Below are 23394 nucleotides of genomic sequence, written 5' to 3'. Positions count from 1 at the left end.
AAACTTTACAAGGAAGAATTATGATTATGATAAATCATCCTCAGTCCGATCATAATAAATAATTTAAAAAACAGGAAGAAAAGAGTGTTAAAGAAAAACAGGTATTCATAAAAGCTCACACTCCTCCCTTGGCATCAGTGGAAGTGAGCGTGTGCTTGGAGTTACACTTTTATAGGCCAGTGACAACATCAACTGTGCCAAAAGCTTACTGAGCTTACTCTACAAAGTCTGTTCTTATGGTTTATGATTAAAGCATTTACTGTATCAGAGTTCATTCTGTGATGATGGTTTTCACCTCGGCTTTACTTTCTACTGTATGTTGGTTTTTCCAACATTCGCCAGTCAGCCAAAATATATATTCCATGCATCTCCGGTTCAAGTTCTCACTTTGCCATTTAGCGTGCCTTTGGGTAAATTGTGTCACCTCTCAGTGTCCTGACATCTGGTCCTAAGTTAAGTGCACAGAAATGCTGGCATTTCCAGTGTGCAGAGAACAATGAGGAGGTGAACCTGACCTGAATTGGCCTCGTGCAGGATTCCAGTAGTCAGAAGAGGAGGAATTACTTAATCCCAGGGTGGTGAGTGGGCAGCTGTTTTAGGGTACTGATCATGTAAGTTACATGACTTGATCCTTGCATTCATGAAAATCTTTTTATCTAACCAAAATCCCCCATGCTTTAATTTAAGTACATTTTCACCTGACAAAGAAAACTTCTCTGTATTTTGACTATACTTAGTATTTCTTAGATCATATCCCTTACAGTTACTTCAAAACTTTTCAAGCATTTGCTTGTACCTTCTATATGTCTGTGTGCATTTTGTGTTCTTTAAAAAATATTTTATCATAAGCATGATAAATAGTTTTGGATGATAGTAACCGTTTAACAGTTAATCTGTACTGAGTTTTATATATACTTGTTGGAGGTAACAATTTTTTGTATGCTTCCAGGTGGTTTTTGAAGGAAGTACATGTAGATTTAACAACTTGATGAAGAAACGAAAGAAGTTAAGCAAATATGATGATGTGAACGCATCCCCTTTGCACCATGCTGCAGAAGAAGGTCAAGTGCAACTGATGGGGATGATCATCAATGACTCCTCTTTTGAAGGTGCCGAAATGTTATAATAAGTGCTACATAAGTCCATCATCCATTAGATTCATTGGAAAGAGTGGTATGAGGTAGTTTTGAAGGGCATATTAGTTCCAGATTATAAGGGACCTGAATATCTTACTCAGGAGTGTGGTTTGCCCTTTGGGCCAGTGTTCCTCAAATGTTTCCACTGAGGTCCATGCTGAATGTGGAGCCTGCTTGAGATTCTCTCCCTCTCCCTCTCCCTCCCCCCCCCCTTTCCCGCTCACGTGCACTCTCTCTCTCTCAAAAAAAAGAATATATATTTCCACTGAAATACTGCAAAGGATGGTACAGATACCTGGGATGCTGTACAACATGAACAGATTTCCTTCAGATGCATTTTATGTATTCTCTATTATTTCCATTGAGGTCATTCTGCACTTAAATTTCATATCATTAAATAAAATTGAGACTCCAAGAAGATGGAACATTGTCCCCTAGCTCAGCCTTGTGCATACACTGTCTTGTTGGAGAAACTCAACTGTAACAAGGAAGGGGGATGCCACAGAGATTTAAGCAGTGAGATGTTATGATAAGACCTTCATTATTTAAGATGATTCTATCAATATTGTATAAGATAGATTGAAAGTGGAAGCCCAATGAGAAAGCCACCTTAGTAGCAAAGAAAAGGTGAGAGTCCACCAGGGTTTTGAGATTGGAATAGGGAAAAGAAAGAATCAAGAGCTCTTTTGCATGTAGAGCAGGCAGTGCTTGATAAGAGATTTGACGTGAAGAGAAAGTGGCAAGCGGTTGAACTGACTTTGAGATTCCTAATTTAGGAGATGAGGCTGATAGTATAGCTATCCAGAAAAGAAGGCATATGAAAAAAAACAGGGGCGCCTGGGTGGCTCAGTCTCTTGAGCGTACAACTTTGGCTCGGGTCATCTCGCAGTTCACAGGTTCAAGCCCTGTGTTGGGCTCTGTGCTGATGGCTTGGAGCCTGGAGCCTGCTTCCGATTCTGTGTCTCCCTCTGTCTCTGCTCCTCCCCCATTCGCACTGTGTCTCTTTCTCTGTCTCTCTCCCTCTCAAAAATAAGTGTTAAAAAAAAATAAAGAAACAACAGAAGAAAACTCAGAGTAAGATGTGAGGAATAGTGAATTTGGTTTGGTCATACTGAGTCTGAAAGGCCCAGAGGACAGCTACTTGAAAATGTCCAGTATATTAGTAGATTAATAGCTAGTGTTCTAGTAGACTAGAACTCTAGAAGGAAGGGAGCTGCCCCCACAGGGCCAATGAGGCTGTGGAAGTGCATGGAGATCCTTTAGGAGGCCATGAAATTGCCCGCAAAGGTAGCTAAGGGTAGAGCACAAATACCGAGGATCAGATAGCAGAAGAAAAGCCAAAAAGAGGATGGTGAGATGTGATGGAGAAGATATTAATGGTACACAAGCCAAGAGAAGAGTTTTTGGATAGATGAGTAATGAGAAATACTGTATCAAAGAGATCAAATAGAAGTAAGATCCCAATAACCCTTATATTAAAAGGCCTCAGTGACCTTTGTAAAAATGATTTCTGGAAAGTGATGGAGATAAAAGTCAAATTCAAGTTATTTAATGAATGGGAATTTATAATTTTAAGCCCCTATTTAAGTTGGGGCTGAATGAAATACTTGAGTGTCCTGATCAATCAAAATGATCAAAGAATGTGTATGAGTATGAGGGAGAGGGCGTGTGTGTGTGTGCGTGCACACTTGTGTTGCTGAGAATGAGGTACTTGGGTGAGTGAAAAGAATGGAAAGATACATTCTAAAAGGAGCAAAATGGGAGCGGACACCTGGGTGGCTCAGTTGGTTGAGCATCTAATTTTTGATTTCAGCTCAGGTCATGATCCCGTGGTTGTGGGATCGAACCCCACATTGGGCTCTGCACTGGGCATGAAGCCTGTTTGGGATTCTCTCTCTCTCTTTCTCTCTCTGCCCCATCCCCCGCATTCCTTCTCCCTCTCTCTCTCTTTCTCAATAAATAAATAAATAAATAAATAAACAAACGAACATTTAAAAAGGAAAAGAAAAAATGCAAAATGTGGCTGCAGCATGGTTCCAGATGGTCCTCAAATAATATTTGTGACTGAATACTTTCCTCGCACCTCAGACATAAGAATATTTTGCCACTAATTAAAAAGCAGTCAAGTCTATTTTAGAACAGATGTAAGACATTGTGGTATGAAAGGGCATATTCTTAGGCTGAGCCCACAGGGTAAATAGTACAATATGTTGTATCCTAGAAATAAGTGGGAACCTCTTATGGCATCAGGAGCACAGGCCCTAATTCCAGTCTTCTAGTTTATTAGTGATATGTCTTTTTTTCTCATTAACATTTTTTGAACCATGGCTAGGGGCCAAATACTCTACTAAGATCTTTGAAGACATGATTTGATACTCTTTTCCCCCAAACATTGTGAAATATATATTTAAAATTTTTTCTTTCCCCTTTCTTTCCTCCCTTCCCCTCTCTCATCCTTTTCTTCTTCCTTCCCTCTTACCAAATTTGAATATACTAACACTGAGGTTCAAAGAGGTAAGGCAGTTTGTAGAACTCTGTACTAGCTATGTAATGTTAGCAAGGTTTTGAAACTCTCCAGGGCTCATTTTTCTTTATCTTTCTGAAAAATGTTCATGGTTCCTTGTGGGCCCTTAGAGGGTTGGGTGCAATAATGATTGTGTAGAACTTAATAGAGTTCCTGGCATATAGTTTCTGCTTTTAGGTGAGCTCAATATTTTATAACTATCCCCAAATTCATACCACAGATAAAAGCTTGTAGCAGTAGGAGAATCTATTTCTTACAGATGCTGCAGACAGACATCTAACTCATTTGACAAAGTCCATGCCATACGTCAGCATATCTGCTGTATATTCAGGTGTCCATTAGATGTGTCTTAAGAACTGAAGCAATACTTTAATTAACAACTTTTTAATGTTTATTTTGAGAGAGAGCAAGTGAGCAGGGGAGGGGCAGAGAGAGAGGGAAACAGAATCCCTAACAGGCCCTGTACTGTCAGCATGGTGCCCGATGCGGGGCTCAACCTCCTGAACTGCAAGATAATGACCTGAGCTAAAATCAAGACTTGGATGCTTAACTGACTGAGCCCACCCCTTCATTTTATTATACAGAAGGTAAAGCCTATGTTAGTAGCACTTGGCGCTGAGCTTTGAAGTGAATAGGCATCAGTAGGTGTTGGATATAGTCCAAGCAAAATCTAATCCTTATTTTGGTGTCTTTTTCTAGTGCTGAATGTGATGGATGATTACGGAAATACCCCTCTGCACTGGGCCACAGAAAAAAACCAGGTTGAAAGTGTTAAGTTTCTTCTTAGCAAAGGAGCCAACCCAAACCTCCGAAACGTCAACATGATGGCTCCTCTTCACATCGCTGTGCAGGGCTTACACAATGAGGTGATGAAGGTAAGGCTTCTGCCATCTCCCCATCATAGCATGGGATAGGACCCACGTCCTGTGGTCTCTGTCTGAGCCAGAGTGGCCAACCTAACCTTACCAGAGTGAATGGAAATAGTGGTAATAATGTTGGTTTTACTTCTGACCAGCCAATGATGACTAATGATGATAGTCTTGCCTTTATGTGCCAGCATTTTCTAAAAAAGATTCATATATTTTAATTTTTTTAATCATCATTAAAAGAAACAGAACATTGTAGTCAGACTGTTATTGTCCCCATTTCATAGCTGAGGAACTGAGGCACAGATAGAATGAAATAATTTGCCTAATGTTGCATAACTGGTTGGAAGCAAGAATTAGTAATTTTGTTCTCATTTCCATGTTTGTGAGTTAATGCTTTACTTTTTTTACCTGCCTGATTTAATGATGAAAAGGAAGACAGTGATGAGTGCTTCAGTGAACACAGAAAACATAATTGTGATTTACGACTTTTGTTAGGATGGACGACATGCCTTCGCGTCTGGCATGTCTTAGCAGAAGAAGAACCATACTTTCGGGGAATTTCTTATTTTTTCCGAACCTGCAGAGTGAGTTATGTCAAATAGTGGAGATACTGGTGAATGTCTAAAGGGTAAGGTTTAGTCCAAGGCTTTTAAACTGCATCGCAGAGTTTCATAGACACATTAGGAGACACACAGGCTTACTTAAAGGGCAATGAAATTTACAAATGGAATATGTTCCAGATATCCATTTCTATTTTTTAAATATAGTTTATTGTCAAATTGGCTTACATGCAACACCCAGTGCTCATCCCAAGTGGCCTCCCCAATGCCTATCACCCACTTTCCCCTCTCCCCCGCCCCCCACCCCCATCCACCCTCAGTTCTCTGTATTTAAGAGTCTCTTATGGTTTGCATCCCTCCTTCTCTGTTCCCCTTCCCTTCCCCCATGGTCTTCTGTTAAGTTTCTCAAGATCCACATATGAGTAAAAAACATATGATACCTGTCCTTCTCTGACTTATTTCACTCAGTAGAATACCTTCCAGTTCCACCCACATTGCTGCAAATGGCATGGTTTCATTCTTTCTCATTGCCAAGTAGTATTCCATTGTATATACAAACCACATCTTCTTTAGCCATTCATCAGTTGATGGACATTTAGGCTCTTTCCATGATTTGGCTATTGTTGAAAGCACTGCTATAAACATTGGGGTATGTGTGCCCCTGTGCATCAGCACTTCTGTATCCCTTGGGTAAATTCCTAGTAGTGCTATTGCTGGGTCTTAGGGTAGATCTATTTTTAATTTTTTGAGGAACCCCACTGTGTTTTCCAGAGTGGCTGCACCAGTTTGCATTCCCACCAACAGTGCAAGAGGGTTCCCGTTTCTCCACATCCTTGCCAGCATCTGTGGTTTCCTGATTTGTTAATTTTAGCCACTCTGACAGGTGTGAGGTGGTATCTCAGTGTGGCTTTGATTTGTATTTCTCTGACGATGAGTGACGCTGAGCATCTTGTGTCTGTTAGCCACCAGATATCCATTTCTAAAGGAGGCAATTTAGAACCGAGAGTAAGTTTTCCTAAGGAAATTATACTGCACATAATGACTTGGATTTTGTGCTAAGCCACATATCTTACCCAGTTCAAGTTGCTGTAACAAAATACCATTGGCTGTGGGCCTTAAATAACAAACATTCATTTCTCACGGTTCTGGAGGCTGAGAAGTCCAAGGTCAGGGCACTAGCAGTTTCCGTGTCTGGTGAGGGATCACTTCCTGATTCACAGATGGCCGTTATCTTAGTGTCCTTGCAAAGTGAAAGGGGTTAAGAGAGTTTTCTGGGGTTTCTTTTATATGGGCACTAATGCCATTCTTAATCACCTTCTGAAGGCCCCACCTCCCAGTACCATCACATTGAGGATTAGCATTTCAACTTTTGAGGGAAAAATTTCTGGTCCATCATACCACGCGAAAACCTACCTTGTTGATAAATTACCAAAGAAATCCTAGGGGTGTTCTTGAGCTCCATGCCCCTTTTAACCCAAACACCTTCCTCTCAGCCTCTTGGGTCCTTGGGTTCTTGAAGCCAAGCATAGAGGGTGTGAGGGGAGCCTGCGTTCTGCTTTCCCACTATAACTTGTATATAGCTCTACCGTAATACTTAACACATGATGTTGTAATCAAATGTTCATTTGGTTTTCTCCTGCTCTGGCTGGTTATCCTTGAAGGAGGGACTGTGTGCAACTAATATAAATCTCTCCAGTTCTCACCTGGTAATGAATGAGTGAATGGGCATTTTGCTGGAAGGAGAATGGAGGAACTTAGGTATCAGCACCTAAGAAGATGGGTCAGGACAGCCCCTTGAAGAGGTTATTGAAAAGGCCTTTGGCAGTAAACTGTTTTTTAATTGTCTGCATTATTTGTGAGCCAAGTGCTCCTTCTCTACCATTTGCATTGGAAACTAGTGACTGTGGGGATTCCCCTCCCCACCCAGAGAGGCCACATATTTCCTCAAGGAACTCTTGTGCTTCCTCTGAAGTCTCTTTTCAGAAGCAAGTGCCCAAGTACTTAATTAATCTTGACTCCGAAAGTTTGATTTGGGAATTCAAAGGCAGGTAACAGTTGAAAGGCTGTTAATTAGATATCAGAAATCTTCAGATACAGAAAGGTATCACATAGAAATACAAAATAGAGTTTAGAAATAAGCCCATAACTGATTTATAAACTAGATGGTGTATATAACAGAATTTCCTGGTGACACAAGAACAAGAAAAAAAGCTGGGTTATAAGAGAATTGAAAGTAGTGGTCTCTCCTTTGCTTGGTCTTACCAGTCATAACTTCATCAAAAAGTGTCTCCAAACCCCTTTACTGAACCGGAGATGAAGAGAATGGAAGGAAGAGGAATTTTGGTGTGTTTATGTGCTTACAAATAAGCCTCTGGGGTTACCCTTCCCAGTTGCGCCCCTGGGTCCGGCTTGTACCCCACCAGCCGTAATGTAGAATGCTTCTCCATTGTCTCTTTGGCTAGCCTTCCCCCAGGCCTTCCACCTCTGCCTAGATGGTTGTAAAGTAAAAAGTTGTTATTCACATGTCACCTCGGGTTCTTGTGCAGACACCAGTGGTGTGTTTAGTGTTCCCTGGGACGCGTTGGCCTGGGGGTTAGCAGGTAGTCTGGCCTTTGTCCTTAGGGCTCAACCCTTAAGTATCCAGTGGTTTGAGCCTCCCATGAGGCTTCCTGGATTTTTATCAAAGGGACCTCTGGAGGCCTCACCTGCAAACCTCCAGACTTGCCTGGTCTTGAGTGAATCTGAAGTGGGCACAGTTTAGTTGCTCTCTCTGGGACCTCTGCCACATAGAATTTTACACAGCTTTATGAAAAACTGTGCTTATGGTAGTAAGCAATAACACCCTAATAAGTGCCATAAATCTATGGTCTCTGATTCTAAGAGGGCAAAGAGAAAAATCTTATAGACTTGGTAGGTTACTTTGCATGAGAATCTAGTGTTTGTTGAGAACAGAATGTGAAAGTGCCTGAGGTTCAGACTGAACTTGTGCTCTCATTTTCTTTCATCTGTCAATAATTTTCTACATGTTCTTATGTACTAAAATCTCAATTTAATTTTGGTTTATGAGCAGAGTTAATTAGGAAGCCTAATTCATTTGCTGATCTATCAGGACACGTTCTATTAACAAGGAGTTCTGTGTGATTTTTTTTTTTTTTAAGTCAAGGTTTCTAGCAAACAGCTTATTTAATAAATTCTTCTTAAGCAATTTAATTGTAAGCACATATTATAGTTTTATTATAGTCTTACCATGAGAGAAAAGACCTCTAGGAGGCCAACTCAAAGATTTCTGTCTTGGGAGAGACGTTTATATGAGATAATTATTGTTAAATTTAATATGAAATGAAGACTGGTTAAAGATATATAGATTCTTGGCCAATAATTAGCTAGAAGTCAGCCAGGTGAGGAGGCAACAGGTCATTAAATTCCATCAGAAAAATTGCTTAACCATTTTATCAGGAATGCTAATTTATTACATCCTACAATAAATTTCTGTTCCAGACTAAGTTTGAATGAATTGAGTTAACCCATACCAGCATTATGTGAACTCTCTTTTCTATGCTGAAGAGAATGGAGTTTTAATTGACATTCCCCACAATACTTGGAACAGAGGTACAAGAAAAATGGCTAGAGAGGAGAAAGCAGCCTTTCCTCTGCCTCCCTGCCTCACTTTCACTCTCCCTCTTCTTCTTCCCTTCCCTTTCCGCTCCACACTCACATATTCCAGATGGTTCCACAGATTTATTTTCTTGAAGATATTAGTCAACATAGTTCATTTAATACAAGTGAAAAGTATTAAGTGAGCTATGTTTACTAGCATCCATAATTTGTATTCTATTTCCAGTTTCACAACTCCATATTGCCTAAATCGATGTGATATAGAAATCACCATTATTTCATCTTTTTGAGAAACTTACGTGGTACCAACTATGTTGTGCCAGATTCTGTGGGAGAAAGATGAAAAAAAGATGAATAAGGACATGGTCCCTAGCATGCAGGTGCTTATAATCTAATGGAAGACAAGTACCGTGTTTGGGAACTTGAAAGCTAACTTTCTGACCGTTATTCCCCTCTTTTGTGTAGGTCTTGACTGAGCACAACAACACTAATATTAATTTGGAAGGAGAAAATGGAAACACAGCTGTGATAATCGCATGCGCCAAAGATAATAGTGAAGCACTGCAAATCTTGGTTTGTGTTTTAACCCCTGTCCCCATCTTCTTTCTTTCCATTAAGATAGCATGAGTCATTGGCATTTGTAACAGCTCTCAGCTTCTCTTCTTAGCAAAATATAAAATGCAGAAAATGTCAGAAAAAAAGTTCTCCATGTTTTTGTAGTTATACACACCCCTTAAATCTTAAGTCCATCTGAAATCGCTTACAGAAGGCTAACAGGAAAACAATAAGGAAAATACAAGCGAAAAGAAAGTATGGACAGCAGAAATGAATATGAAGCTGGTGGTCAGGCGATACTACAAAATACAAAGTATAGTGGGTTGTGTGCTAGTAAAAGTGGATCTGAGCTTCTGAATGGTCTAGGGAGAGAGAAACATAATCAACTACAAACTTACTGTTGGGCTCATGAAATATAAACCAAGAGAAGAAGCCATTCATGTTCGCAGGACTAGAAGATTCTCAGAAAGGGAGCCCTGCATGGCATAATGACCAAGGTCCTTAACCACAGCCCTAAAACAAGAGCCAGCCCTTGCTTCCTGGTGAGATTTTCTGATGTGATCCACAGAAACTCTGGAGATGCCCATCTAAATGACTGACTACGTTGTGTCCCTTCTGAGTGTGGTATTAGAATTCCAGAAAATAGCTTTCTTTCAACTATCCCTTAATCACTTGTATGTTATTCAGGCCAGGTTATATATTTTTACCACTTGATTTTTTTCTTCACTCTCCCAGAGAGTAGGAAAACAGAATAAAAATAATTTTAGAATAGCTTTCTGAATATTTAAATTTACAAATATGTTCTAATGTGTTTGTTAGATGTTTTGGAGAAAAAAAAATACATATTCCTATAAGATGTCATGATTGGACCAAAAAGAGAATAAAAATAAGTTAACACTCAAGCCAAGAATTTAGAAAAAGAGCCCCAAATAAAACAAAACTGTAATAAAGGAATAAAGTAGAAAACAAAAATTAATGGCTTTTGGGAAAAAGCCATTATCATTATATCATTATCATTTTATGATAAGTCAAGAGTTGTTTCTTTGAAAATGATAAAATAGAGCTGTTTTGGGGAAGTCTGAATAAAACAGAAAAAGATAAAATGCAAATAACAGAGGACTTTATTTGGATATGATGGAGAATTTTAAGATGATAAAAGATCACTGTGCATAATCCTATTCTAAAAATGGATGAGTAGCTGAAAGGAATTGAAATTTAGAAATTAATTTAAAAATTAAAGACCTGTAGAGAACTATAAAAAAGTTTTAAAAATGCATTATTAAGCTCTGGAGCCAACTAATTTATAAGCTTTTGTAGATTTTACAAGTTCTTTCAAACTTTCAGGGAAAAGTTTCCATTTCAAGTAACTGTTTTATATCACTGGAGAAGAGCGAAAACCTCCAGATTAATTTTAAGAAGGAAAAGTAATAATAATTCCAAAATTTGACAGTTTTCCTCAAAAGAAAAATAGAGACCAGTTTTACCTGTAAATAAACATAGATGCAAAATCTTAAAAATACTAGCAAATTGATTGAAATAGTTAAGAGTAACACATAGTACCATGTTGGCCTTATCCAGGGAACGTACAGATAGTTCAGTATCGGATGATAGCACATCAGTTGAGCTGAACCAGACCAAGTGTGTAATTACATCCATTTGTTTATTTTTAAATGGATAAAAATTTGTCTATAAGGTATTCTTACAAATTTGTGAGGAAAAGAGAGTGCTCTACAGAAGATTGGCAAGGGACACATGAAGTTTAATTAATTTCTCTAATAATGAAAAAGAAACCCATTAAAACAATGAGATCATTTTTTCGTCTCCTAAATTGGAAGGACGAAACAACCTTGTTGACGTTCAGGGTTAGAGAAATTTTGATGAATCAGAGAATTTCATTCACTGTGAATATGAATATTTTTGATTTACCAATTCCAATTCTTGGAATACATTCCAAGGATATAATTAAAGCTATTACTGATTTTAATGCTAGTGTTACATACATATATACATATCGATATAGACACATATCTATGTATATCTATCGATCTATCTATAGATATATATCGGAGAAAACTGAGAAAAAAAGTTTAGTAATAGAGATTTTATTGTATAAACTTTTGTGTATCCAAAAATGGAATATGTACTTAATAAAATCATAGTTTTAAAGAATGTCATTAAGTAAAATCTTTTTAAGCAGTGTGATTACACAGTATACACGTAATTACTTGTGCAAAGAAATAAGACAAATGTCTCCTAAAATGTAAACCAACACTGTTCCTCAAAGGTAAGTTTCCAGGTAATATTAGCCTCTTCACACTATTCTGCTTTTTCAAATTCTTTACTTTTGTGAAAATAAAAGGCACTTAAAACTGAAGTTCATTGATGTATTAAAAAATGATAGTTGAAAATGATGGACTCAGATCAAGATAACATTAGATTCGGTTCTTCTATTGTCCTTTTAGCAGAGTATTTCCATTAATGAAAATACTTGATTTTCATAGTTTAACAAGAGTGCTGGTCTTACCACTTACAAATTTTACATAAGTGAGAGGAAAGAATCTGGGAAATATTATCACTTTATTAACATAAAGAATTGAGCATGGATATAGAAGTCATGGTAATGTTTTAAACATTTCATTAATTCCATTGAAAAATGTGTTGACTTTAGTTTGGAGTATAAGGATTGATTATGTTTATGTCCACATTGTTACTTCATCTTTGGAAATATAAAATGTCTCTAGTTCATTATCCTAGCCTACTTCCAAAATTACTTTCGTGCCTAAATTTCATAGTCTACGAAGCTTTTCTATGTAGTGTTGCCGAGAATAATGAAATGGTCTGGGAGAGGCATTTAATTCTTGTCTGTCCTTGTGATTTGAGGTTTAACTTGTGTCGTTTGACTTTTTTCTTTGACTCCAGTTAAATAAAGGAGCTAAGCCATGTAAGGCAAATAAATGGGGATGTTTCCCTATTCATCAGGCTGCATTCTCAGGTGCCAAAAAATGCATGGAAATAATATTAAAGTTTGGTGAGTAGAGGCTTTCATACATTATATATTGTAAAGAATCCTATTCTGGTGGATGCTATTAATTTGAAAAATATTTAATAGAGTTTATACACCTGCTTCTGTATAAATCTAAATGTCCTTTTTTTCCCTAAAATTCCTCTTATTTATTTATAATAATTGTTGTCTTGAATTGTTTTCTTCTAAAGGTGAGGAACATGGATATAGCAGAGAGTCTCATATTAACTTTGTGAATAATGTAAAAGCTAGTCCCCTCCACATGGCGGTTCAAAGTGGTGACTTGGAAATGATTAAAATGTGCTTGGACAATGGCGCACAGTTGGATCTGATGGAAGTAATTGTTCATATTCTACATGCTACTTTTATTTAGAATTGTCATAAATTAGATTCCAAAATGCTTTATAACTCCTTTACATTTAATTTAGATTGAAGTAGGTATTATTTTTTGCTGCTCATGTAGAAACAGAACAAGAAAACATCCCAAATTTCAGCCTAGCCAAAGAATTTTAAGAGCTACCCAAAACAATTGCAAATGCAAATACAGTACAGGTAATGATACTGATAATGACGGTAGAGATACTGAGATGTTAAGAGCTATCAGACTGCATGGAAACAAAATTGCTAGCCATGATTCTTATATCGATGCTTGATTTTGTTGACTTGGGAAGAAAAAACCCAGAGCTGAATTTAGGTTATATCCTTAAATTTGGACTTAAATATTGGTTCTGGTATTAAACCTCTTTGCAGAATGGAAAGTGCACACCCCTTCACTTTGCTGCCACCCAGGGAGCCACTGAGATTGTTAAATTGATGATATCTTCCTATTCTGGTAGCAGTGATATCGTCAATGCAGTGGATGGAAATCAGGAGACACTCCTTCACAGGCAAGTTTCCTACCTATCATTGTGTGTACACATTTTCAGTCTTCATGTATTAAATTGTACGCTGCCAGAAAAAGTTAGTGCTTATAGTAACAGATTCTATAGTTCAGAAGAAAATAACATAAAGATTCTGTGTTTCAGCTGGAATTTCTGTGTTCCTCTAAAATTAGAGCATTAAATAGATTTTCATAAAATAAAATTTCCAGTGGCATGTTCTGGATCATTTCTCAGGCCAGCGGAATAGGCTCAAGATGAATTCTCTGTATGCACAGGAGGTCAACAGACATGTCCTTTCCAAGCCTTTTTCTAATCTGTTTCACTGCGTCATATGTGTCTTCTCATGTTTATTAGAGATAATGGAGCAGATACATAGGGGTGTTCCACTTTTCGCACCCCATTACCCTTTCCACTCACCCTCACAATTACAAATGTTTTCAAAGCATCCAGTTTTAGGAAATGGTCACCAAGCACCAAACAAGATAAATGTGTGTGTGGTTTTTTTTTTTTTTTTTTTTTGAGGCTTAACAGAAATACACATCAGAAAAAAAAAAAGCATCTGAAACTGTAGGCTTACTAGATGGTAGGATGGGAAACAGGCAGTGTGGACTGAGTTCAATTCCTTTTGGAAGACAAGGATTAAATGCTTCCTGTGTGAGTGAAAGAGGTAGGCAAGATGAGTCTTCCCTTTCTCTCTTTCTGTCTTTGTCTCTCTCTCTCTCTCTCTCTCTCTCTCTCTCTCTCTCTCTCTCATGCACACACTGTGAGTATGCAGAAGCCCTGAATGGCAGGAAAGAGCTGAGTATTCCCAATAGGTAACTGGACCAGGAAATCTACACTATCCCTCAGGGACAAAGAAACTCTGGCTACCAATAGAAGATCTAGTTCTCAACTAGGGAGGTGGATATGAATGTCCACATTAGTAAAAGCACCAGCCACAATGAGCTATGTGCGAATGGAAAGAACCTCCCACTTAGGATGTGTTTGCAAAGTAAAATTTCATAGCAATGAGGAAAATTTATAGAGGACAGCAAGATCAACGAAAGGGTAATTTGCTTCCAAGGAAATAGAAATAATAGAGCAAGCTGAAAATAATTTGAAAATAAGGCTATTTAAGATGTTCAGAAATTTAAAGGAAGGAATAATCAACTATGTGAAAATAAGTAGATTAAGATGACAGATTATTAAAAACAAATTGGCATTTGGAATAAAAGACTGGTGATATGAAATGGCTGATCAGAACAAAAACAAAAGATAGATTGACGTCCACACTGGAGAGTCTCAAATTGCTGCCCCTTAGAATCATGGGGGTAGTTTATAAAGTCCTCATGCCAGTTCATATCCCAGATTACATCAGATGCTTCACGATGGTCTTAGGAACTTTTTAAAACTCTGTGACTATTTCCAGGTTATATCCAATTTAGAACCCCAATGATCTGGATATAGTGAAAATGTGTGCATTTAGATCACAGCTTTACAAGTATGCATAAGAAGGAATTATTTAAGGAAAAAATCCATTCACCTTACCCATAACTGTCTTTAGCCTGGTGACTACTCTAGTTGGACATACTCACCTTGGATTGGCTGTAGATTTCTTGGACCAATTCAGTCCAATTCTAATTAACCTAATACTGATTTAGAATCCTGGAATATCCTTCTAATAGCCAGTGACATTTGGAGTTTATCTTGAACTTCAAAGGAAGGTTTGTTCTTTGGGCTAGAATTCTTTTTTTTACCACAGTGCAAAGACCTCGGTACATTATTCTGGCTGAAACAATAAGCTTTGGAGTAAGGGGAATGGGGTGCCAGCCCTACCTGGCTACGTAACATTTGGCAAATCATTTACCTCTCCAAGCCTCAATGCTAACATCTACTGAGAATGTGCATTTTTAATGAACTCCCAGGTGGTGCCAGTGCTGCTGGTCTGCAGCCCACACTTCGAGTAGCAAAGCTCTAGACTGGGGGGAGGAGGGGGGTACAAGGACAAATCATATGGGGCTCATAATGTTATTATTCATTTCCCTTCAATTACTAAACAGGTTTAATGTAATTTAAATATAAAACAACCTCTTGTGAATTTGGGGTGAAAACTGACAAACTGATTCTGAAATTTATATATGAGGCTAAGAACTGATGAGATAATCTTAAATAGGGACAAAGAAATTATATTTTCATACGAAACATAAGCTTTCAATTATTAGCATTAACATTTGCTATGGAGGCACTTTAGATTGAAAACTTTGGTTTGCTTTATTAATGTCATTTTGTGACTGGCTATGACATAATGCCACAATGACTTCAATTCTTCCCATAAGTTGTTTTTGGCTTCATAAAACCTTAGGAAAGCTAATGCTTTGTTAACTTTGGTGAAGAGAGGGCATTTTGAATGTTGCAGGTGAATTGTAGGTGCACCTTGCATGCAACTGTTTTTTCCCCCATGATCACAGTGATAACAGCCTGTTCTTTTGTCGTTTACTTTAAGCTCTTAGGACAGATGTTACTACTCACTTCACATGTTCAAGATGATTTGATGAGGATATAACCACTTTACTAAAAGATGAGGAAGAAAATATTGTGATGTGTTTGAACTTTCTCGATTACTGTTACTTTGAAAATATTACCCTAAATCACAATCAATTATAAATTTTGAAAGGCTATTGATTTTCTAGCATTTTATTATGTTGTTAAGTGATAATGTAAATAAACTTTTTGAGTATAGTATAGCTTTATTTTATATATTTATATCAGTAGTACTTTAATATGCTTATTATTCTCTTTTTGCAGAGCCTCATTATTTGATCACCATGAACTGGCAGACTACTTAATTTCAGTGGTAACTATTCTATAGACAGTTTTTTGTTTTATTACTATTTACAGTTAGAAAATCATATAATTACATAATGGATTTTCAAAACTAAGCCAAATTTTGTTGCTTATCAGCAAAAAAAGTTTACAAAAAGATGACTGACACATTTACAAATAGAGTATGTTGTATACGAATCCATAATGGCCGGACTTCATTACCACCAAGTTGGGCAGAAACTGTACCCGTGTTTTTAGTGTTGGGAGTTGGTGGGTACATAGCAAGGACAGTTCTGTGAAGCAGTCCTCGAGGAGTGTTAGGCTTCACAGCTCTGCTGACTCTTCATGTACAAGCAGCTTGGAGAGGGACACAGGACAGGCAGTACACGTCACCTTCCACATTCTCCGTAAGCTTCCACCCTGGCTGCCTCAGCGCCATCTTTCCAAGGATGGAAACTGAGAAAAATACTGTCCAGAGTTTGTTACAACTGAAAGCACACAATCTTTTTCATTCTAAGAGGTGTACTCAGTTGACTTTCGAGTTAAATTTTAACAAGTCATTTACACAGATGACTGTATGATGTATGTATTTAAGCCCCACCATATCAACAATGAATGTAGTTCCATTTGTCGTGTTCCTCAGGCGTTTGTTGTCAATAGCAACTATTGAAATTGTGATATTTACATAGAGGAATCCTGGAAAGATTCATTATATGCCATAGTTTTGTCATGCGTGGTTTTCTGCAAACACAGCTGTGTCTTTGCTTGGCAAGAGAACTGTGGCAGGAGCTCACTAACCAATATCAGGCTTTCAAAGGGGGTGCTGGTGCTGTCATCATCTGTATTTATTGGTCCCCAAAGAACAGGGAAATATCCAGAGTCAGAGTTTAAGCTATTTTATCCCTGTCCAAGAGACAGAATTCTTCCCATGAATTTTTTTTAAGCTTTTGTTTCTGGTCCTGCAAAATATTATAACCATAACACATAATGTTAAATATTGACTTATTAATTTAAAATCTATCTGTATGATATGATTTTTAAGTATACATTTTATCAGATATTTGACTAAAATTTTACTTTAGGATCTGAATTACTTCAGTTATTTAAGTTCATCTATTTTAGATGAAGTAGATTTTTTTTTTAAATTTTTTTTTCAACGTTTATTTATTTTTGGGACAGAGAGAGACAGAGCATGAACGGGGGAGGGGCAGAGAGAGAGGGAGACACAGAATCGGAAACAGGCTCCAGGCTCTGAGCCATCAGCCCAGAGCCCGACGTGGGGCTTGAACTCGCGGACCGCAAGATCGTGACCTGGCTGAAGTCGGACGCTTAACCGACTGCGCCACCCAGGCGCCCCTGAAGTAGATTTTTTTAAGTGAACTATTTCTTGTGAATGTTTTAAAAATCCTATATGCAATAAATACGGATGATTTTTTATCATGGATATTAAAAAAATTTTTTTTAATGTTTCTTTTTGAGAGAGTGTGAGTGAGGGAGGGCCAGAGAGAGAAGGAGACACAGAATCCTAAGCAGGCTCTAGGCTCCCAGCTGTCAGTACAGAGTTGGATGTGGGGCTTGGAACCCACCAACCGTGAGATGGTTACCTGAGCCAAAGTCGGACACTTAACTGACTGACCCACCCAGGCGCCCTATCATGGATATTTAAAAATGTTTTCTTACATTGAGAACTAAACTATTGGTATAGGTCAGAGGATTTTAGTTTTATGATTTCGGTAATAACATTGATCTATCACCAGATGTCAAAAGGTTAACACGTGGGGATAATTTGTTGTTGAAATTATAAAAGAATGCCTTGATTTCTGATGCTACAAGATATGAATTCTAGGGAGATTTCAAGTAGTTATATAGTTATACATTTGAATGCTAGCCATATATGGACACTTTATTTCAATGAATTAACATTATTTACAGATTGCAGTTTGTAAGCTAATTTGTTCATAAACTCTTTATTTTAGGGAGCAGATATCAATAGCACTGATTCGGAAGGACGTTCTCCACTTATATTAGCAACTGCTTCTGCATCTTGGAATATTGTAAATTTGCTACTGTCTAAAGGTACCATGAAGGACCAGGCCAAGCTTTACAACTACTACTTAATTTGATATTAAACATTTATTAACCACTTATCATGTGCCAGGCATTGGACCAGGTGCTGTGAATACAGAGATAAATAGAACACTTGCCCTGTCTAGGAAAATTGTAAGTTCAGTAAGGGAGTGACCCTTAAAAAGATAATTTCGAACAATAATAGATGACATTTATAAAGCAAGTTTTATGTTGTGTGAATGCTGCTGAACATTTTATCTACATTCTCTCAATGATTAATCCTGTGATGTAGGTACTGCAACTGTCTCCACTGTAGGTACTACCTGATGTAAAGATAACAAAGAAGATAACTACTGTCCCTTTTTTTCTTGATATCTAATCTCTCCATCTTTATATTTTATGCTTTAAAAAGGTGAGATCTACATTAATGAATGCAACAAATCATAGATTCTCTACCCCCCCCCCCACACACATACATACATACATACATACGCAGTAAGGTAAATCCATTTTAAATACAGTTTTCTTTTATAAATAAAGTTTCCTGTAAGCTAATGGTTGACAAAGTTTTAAGTAAAAAATCTTTGATTTTCTTAAACTGAAAATCAACCATAGGTCATGCTTTAAATAAATGAGTAGAAGTTATATTTATATTATGTTTTTATAGGTGCCCATGTAGATATAAAAGATCACCTTGGACGTAATTTTTTGCATTTGACTGTACAGCAACCTCATGGATTAAAAAATCTGCAACCTGAGTTTATGCAGGTAATGGATATATATGTGGATTTACATAAAGCAAGTTGGGTTTAGGTAAAAGATATATATGTGGATGTCCATAAACTGAGTTAGGTAAAATGATTTTGCTTATGGTTTTTATTATTATGAAGTCTCATTTTGGAATTTAAAAATTATTTTAAAGTAAAAATTCCATATTTTAATATTTACAACATGATGGTGATAATTATGATAATAAATTTCATTGGGGTTGAATTTTTCAAGTTAGAGAGGTTTCCTATATGCCCCATCTATTTTTTCTTAAGTTTATTATTTGTTTTGAGAGAGAGAGCATGCATGGAAGGGGCAAGAGAGAGGAAGAGAGAGAGGATCCCAAGCAGGCTCTTCATCGTCAGCATGGAGCCCAGATGTGGGGCTCTAACCCACAAACCGTGAGATCACGCCCTGGGCCAAAGTCAAGATTTGAACGCTTAACTGACTGAGCCACCCAGGTGCCCTCTCTATATCCCCATCTATAATTTAGCTTTCCATCAGTATTTTAACTATTACAAATTACATATCAGTGGAAAAGCCAAGTATGGGAGTGAATTCAATCATCAATTAAGAAAAACTATTTGGGGTGCTTCGGTGGCTCAGTCAGTTAAGCGTCTGACTCTTGATTTTGGTTCAGATGATGATCTCACGGTTTTTGGAATGCAGCCCTGCCTGGGGCTCTGCACTGACAATGCGAAGCCTGCTTAGGATTCTTCTCTCCCTCTCTCCCTCCCTCTCCCCCCCACCCGCGCCTGCCCCTCTCTCTCTCTCTCTCCTTTCCCCACTCATGCTTACATGCACTCTCTCTCTCTGTCTCAAAATAAATGAATAAGCATTAAAAAAAAAAAAACTATTCAACATATTTCACTTGACAGGTTGAAACATTATCTCTGTATTTATATTCACCAGCTAATACTTATCAAGTGACTATTTAGGTGTATCTGAAGTTCACCATATTTTTATAATAAAAAGATTTTTAACATTGTCAGAGTCTTTAATTGAGAATAAAAATCCTTGTAGTTGCATGTTTAAAAGTAAAAATGTTTTGGGGCGCCTGGGTGGCGCAGTCGGTTAAGCATCCGACTTCAGCCAGGTCACGATCTCGCGCTCCGTGAGTTCGAGCCCCGCGTCAGGCTCTGGGCTGATGGCTCGGAGCCTGGAGCCTGTTTCCGATTCTGTGTCTCCCTCTCTCTCTGCCCCTCCCCCGTTCATGCTCTGTCTCTCTCTGTCCCAAAAATAAATAAACGTTGAAAAAAAAATTAAAAAAAAAAAAAGTAAAAATGTTTATTGATTGGACTAAGTGCTCATTTTCCATTCATTTTTTAATTTAATATTCATATAAAAATAAAGTAAACCTAATTTTTAACATCTCCTTCCTTTTGTCTAATGGAATACATTAGCATTAAGTTCTTAAGTGTTATTTGGGACAAAAAAGTGAAAGGAGGGCTGAAGAGGGTGGCCTGTAGCGACAAGTTAAGTACACATCTTATTCTTAGGACTTTGCATAACCTTTAATATGGAAGTCTACATTTCAGGGAGACAGAGCATGCACCATCATCCAAATTAATTTTACTCTAGTACCTTTGAGTTACTTATATTTTTGCCCTCAAGGTGTACATATTGACCATTGGAAAATTCTGTCCTACAAGATAGTTTGAAAAACACTACATGAGCTTGAGAACAGTTATATTTAGAATATTAATTTTTTCCATAGATGCAACATATTAAAAAGCTGGTAATGGATGAAGATGATGACGGGTGTACTCCTCTACATTATGCATGTAGACACGGGATTCCTGTCTCTGTAGATAACCTCCTTGACTTTAATGTGTCCATTCATTCCAAAAGCAAAGATAAGAAATCACCCTTACATTTTGCAGCCAGGTAAGGGTCCATTTACCTTGACCCTGTGAGTGTGCCTTCTTTCTGTTTAATATTTACTTTGAAAATATGAAACCTAATTTTTTCAAGTTACGGGCGTATCAACACCTGTCAGAGGCTTCTGCAAGATATGAATGACACGAGGCTTTTGAATGAAGGTGACCTCCATGGAATGACGCCTTTGCACCTGGCTGCAAAAAATGGGCATGATAAGGTAGTTCAACTTCTTCTGAAAAAAGGTGCATTATTTCTCAGGTAAGGATATCTGACCAGAATATTTATGTATTTTTAATTAGCCATTTTTGGCTGTTTTTCTATTTTATTCTGAATTATGATATCTAACTTTCTCACTAAGTGCTTTTGTCCATCTTATTTAATTCTCAGAACCTACATGATTTTTCATATGTTGAACAGGACATCAGTTTTATTTCTAATTGACAATGACATCAAGGTTTATAGATTTGAAGACTTCATTTGAGTTCACAGAATAAGTGGCTTGGTGCAAAGTAGTTTGAGACACAATTCTTCATATTTTGCTTTGTCATGCTACTATCCTTTTATGCAGATACATGTACACACACACCCCATACAAATTCAAAGACTTTTTCATTCTGTCTGATGAACGATGGAGGTGAAAATCTCTTTATGCTACAACACGAAACATGAAGAATTCCTGAATTTCGTTATACTTAAGTCTAACACAAGGAGCAAAAACAAATTAAAAATAATTAAACGTAATTAGAAGATAGCATAATTAAATGACGTCTTTGTAAAAAGCCAAGTTTTATAGAAGTGTGGTGAGCTATCTTTTAATTTTACCAATGTGGAAGCAAAGAGCTCATTAGGCTAATGTTCAGAAACACACTTCTGTATCAGAGCACCAGTCCTGCAAGGTAGGGCTGCAGCTGAGAAGTGAATGCTCTGCTCAGTTCCTTTCTGCCTTCAGCAGACATGCATGGGGGACCCCAAATGGATCCAGGCCAGACACTTGTTGCTTAAGTGCCTCACAACTGAAATGGCGAGGTGGCCCTTGCAACCTAAAATAGGTGCTCACTAGCGCTAAAATTAAGTTGTTTCAGGATCTCATACTTTTTTTTTTTTCCAATCTGTAATTTGGAAGGATGACAAGGCTTCATTGTATTTACATCTTGAATTTCTGTGAGAGAAAGGATGTTTTCTAAAGGGATTAATAAGCGTCTTTGAGAGCACTGGACGAATGATCTTTTCAGTCCTGAAGTCTTAGAAACAGAAGTAGCATTAAGCTAAGCATCTTAAGGCCGTGTATTGTAAAATGTTATTAGCAGCAGCAGCAATTAGTGGCCGTGAAGACTAATAACCACCATCGTGGAAAAGTTTTGATACAATATTCAATGAAAGAATAAAACAAGATTTAAAATAGTGTGTATAAGTACATTATAATCTTGAAAAATGTGTTTTTTTCAAGTTTTACCCACCCACAGATGTTTGATGTGTTTATATACTTTTATATGTTAATCTACTAAATTAAAAAATATGTGTGAATCACATTATTGGAAGATTACTTAAGACCATTAGTCTTGAAATTAGCTCATTTTTAGAAATATGTAATACATACTTAGTTGCTAGAACTCAGATATGCATTTATTTTTTGTACTCATCAGACTCACCTTTCAAATGGGTGGCATTCCTTCCCAGGATTGATCTGAGAAGTGAATGAACAGTCCTTTCTTAACTCTTAACAGTGACCACAGTGGCTGGACTGCTTTGCATCATGCTTCCTTGGGCGGGTACACTCAGACCATGAAGGTCATTCTTGACACTAACATGAAGTGCACAGATCAGCTAGATGAAGAAGGGGTATGTACTGTGTTCTCCATACCTACCCAAAGTCTTGGCATTGAAGAAACTTCCGAAATTGCACGGAAGCATCCTTTCCAGCCATTTTATTTCCTTCCTTGCTGCATTCATAGTCTTTTGTTGGGTTCTTACCCTGCAGACGCTAAGTGAGGAATGAGTAAGAGGGGAACAGAATAAGGAGAATGCCAACAGGTGGGTGCATGTTGAGGACACCTCTTGGGTCTCGCAGAGAGTCCACAGGCCCACGTAGATTGATGAAAAAAATTTCAGTACTCCCTGGTGAACTGAGAAAAATGAAGAGCTCCGGGGTATGTTTTCATATAGCTAAGTGTATTTGATTTGAAAGACTATCCTTTATTCTGCTATAATATACTTCCTCTTTTTATGGAGAGTATTAAAATTCACATTCTTTCATGAAATGATAGAGGTAGAAGGTTGTTATTGCTTTTTAAGATGTCTTTATGTGTCAAATTAAAGATTGGCAACCTTAGAGCAATTCCTGATTTTTAAAAAATTTCACCAGACTACAAAAAGCCAACATCTGGAAATCATTGCTCTACTAAGACAAGAAACCTCTTAGAAGTATTCTGTGTTCACTCCAACATCTTTACTCTGAAAGTCTGTCATTTGTCCTTGCAGAATCATCCCAATATAAAAACAAAGTAAAGCAAACCACTTGGAATTGCTTGTGCGCATACACACACACACACACACACACACACACACACACACACACACACACCGTGTGTGAACTAGAAACTCCTTATTTGATGCTTGACTCTGAGCATTGGTTTTAAATTTTACATATTTTGGTATTAAATAGTTGGGTTTGTCAGTAATTTATTTTAAGCAGTTCAAAGATGAAAGCAGTACGA

The 23394-nt window shown here is 37.5% G+C and overlaps 1 protein-coding gene across 1 annotated transcript in view; it reads left to right on the top strand.

The window, feature by feature from the left end:
- Positions 1-23394, top strand: part of TRPA1 (transient receptor potential cation channel subfamily A member 1) — a 54736-nt gene that overhangs the window by 5088 nt on the left and 26254 nt on the right. Inside the window, exons 2-13 of the mRNA XM_043601192.1 lie at positions 950-1109; positions 4360-4535; positions 9170-9277; positions 12179-12287; positions 12473-12618; positions 13032-13168; positions 15947-15995; positions 17941-18040; positions 18699-18799; positions 20517-20686; positions 20774-20938; positions 22405-22519. Of these exons, the coding sequence (XP_043457127.1) occupies positions 950-1109; positions 4360-4535; positions 9170-9277; positions 12179-12287; positions 12473-12618; positions 13032-13168; positions 15947-15995; positions 17941-18040; positions 18699-18799; positions 20517-20686; positions 20774-20938; positions 22405-22519 (1536 nt within the window). The remainder of the gene's footprint in view (positions 1-949; positions 1110-4359; positions 4536-9169; positions 9278-12178; positions 12288-12472; positions 12619-13031; positions 13169-15946; positions 15996-17940; positions 18041-18698; positions 18800-20516; positions 20687-20773; positions 20939-22404; positions 22520-23394) is intronic.

The sequence above is a fragment of the Prionailurus bengalensis genome, chromosome F2 (genome assembly GCF_016509475.1).
Source record: "Prionailurus bengalensis isolate Pbe53 chromosome F2, Fcat_Pben_1.1_paternal_pri, whole genome shotgun sequence".
Lineage (NCBI taxonomy): Eukaryota > Metazoa > Chordata > Mammalia > Carnivora > Felidae > Prionailurus > Prionailurus bengalensis.
The sequence above is the reverse complement of the archived record's forward strand: the minus strand, read 5'-3'. Positions and strand labels throughout refer to the sequence as shown.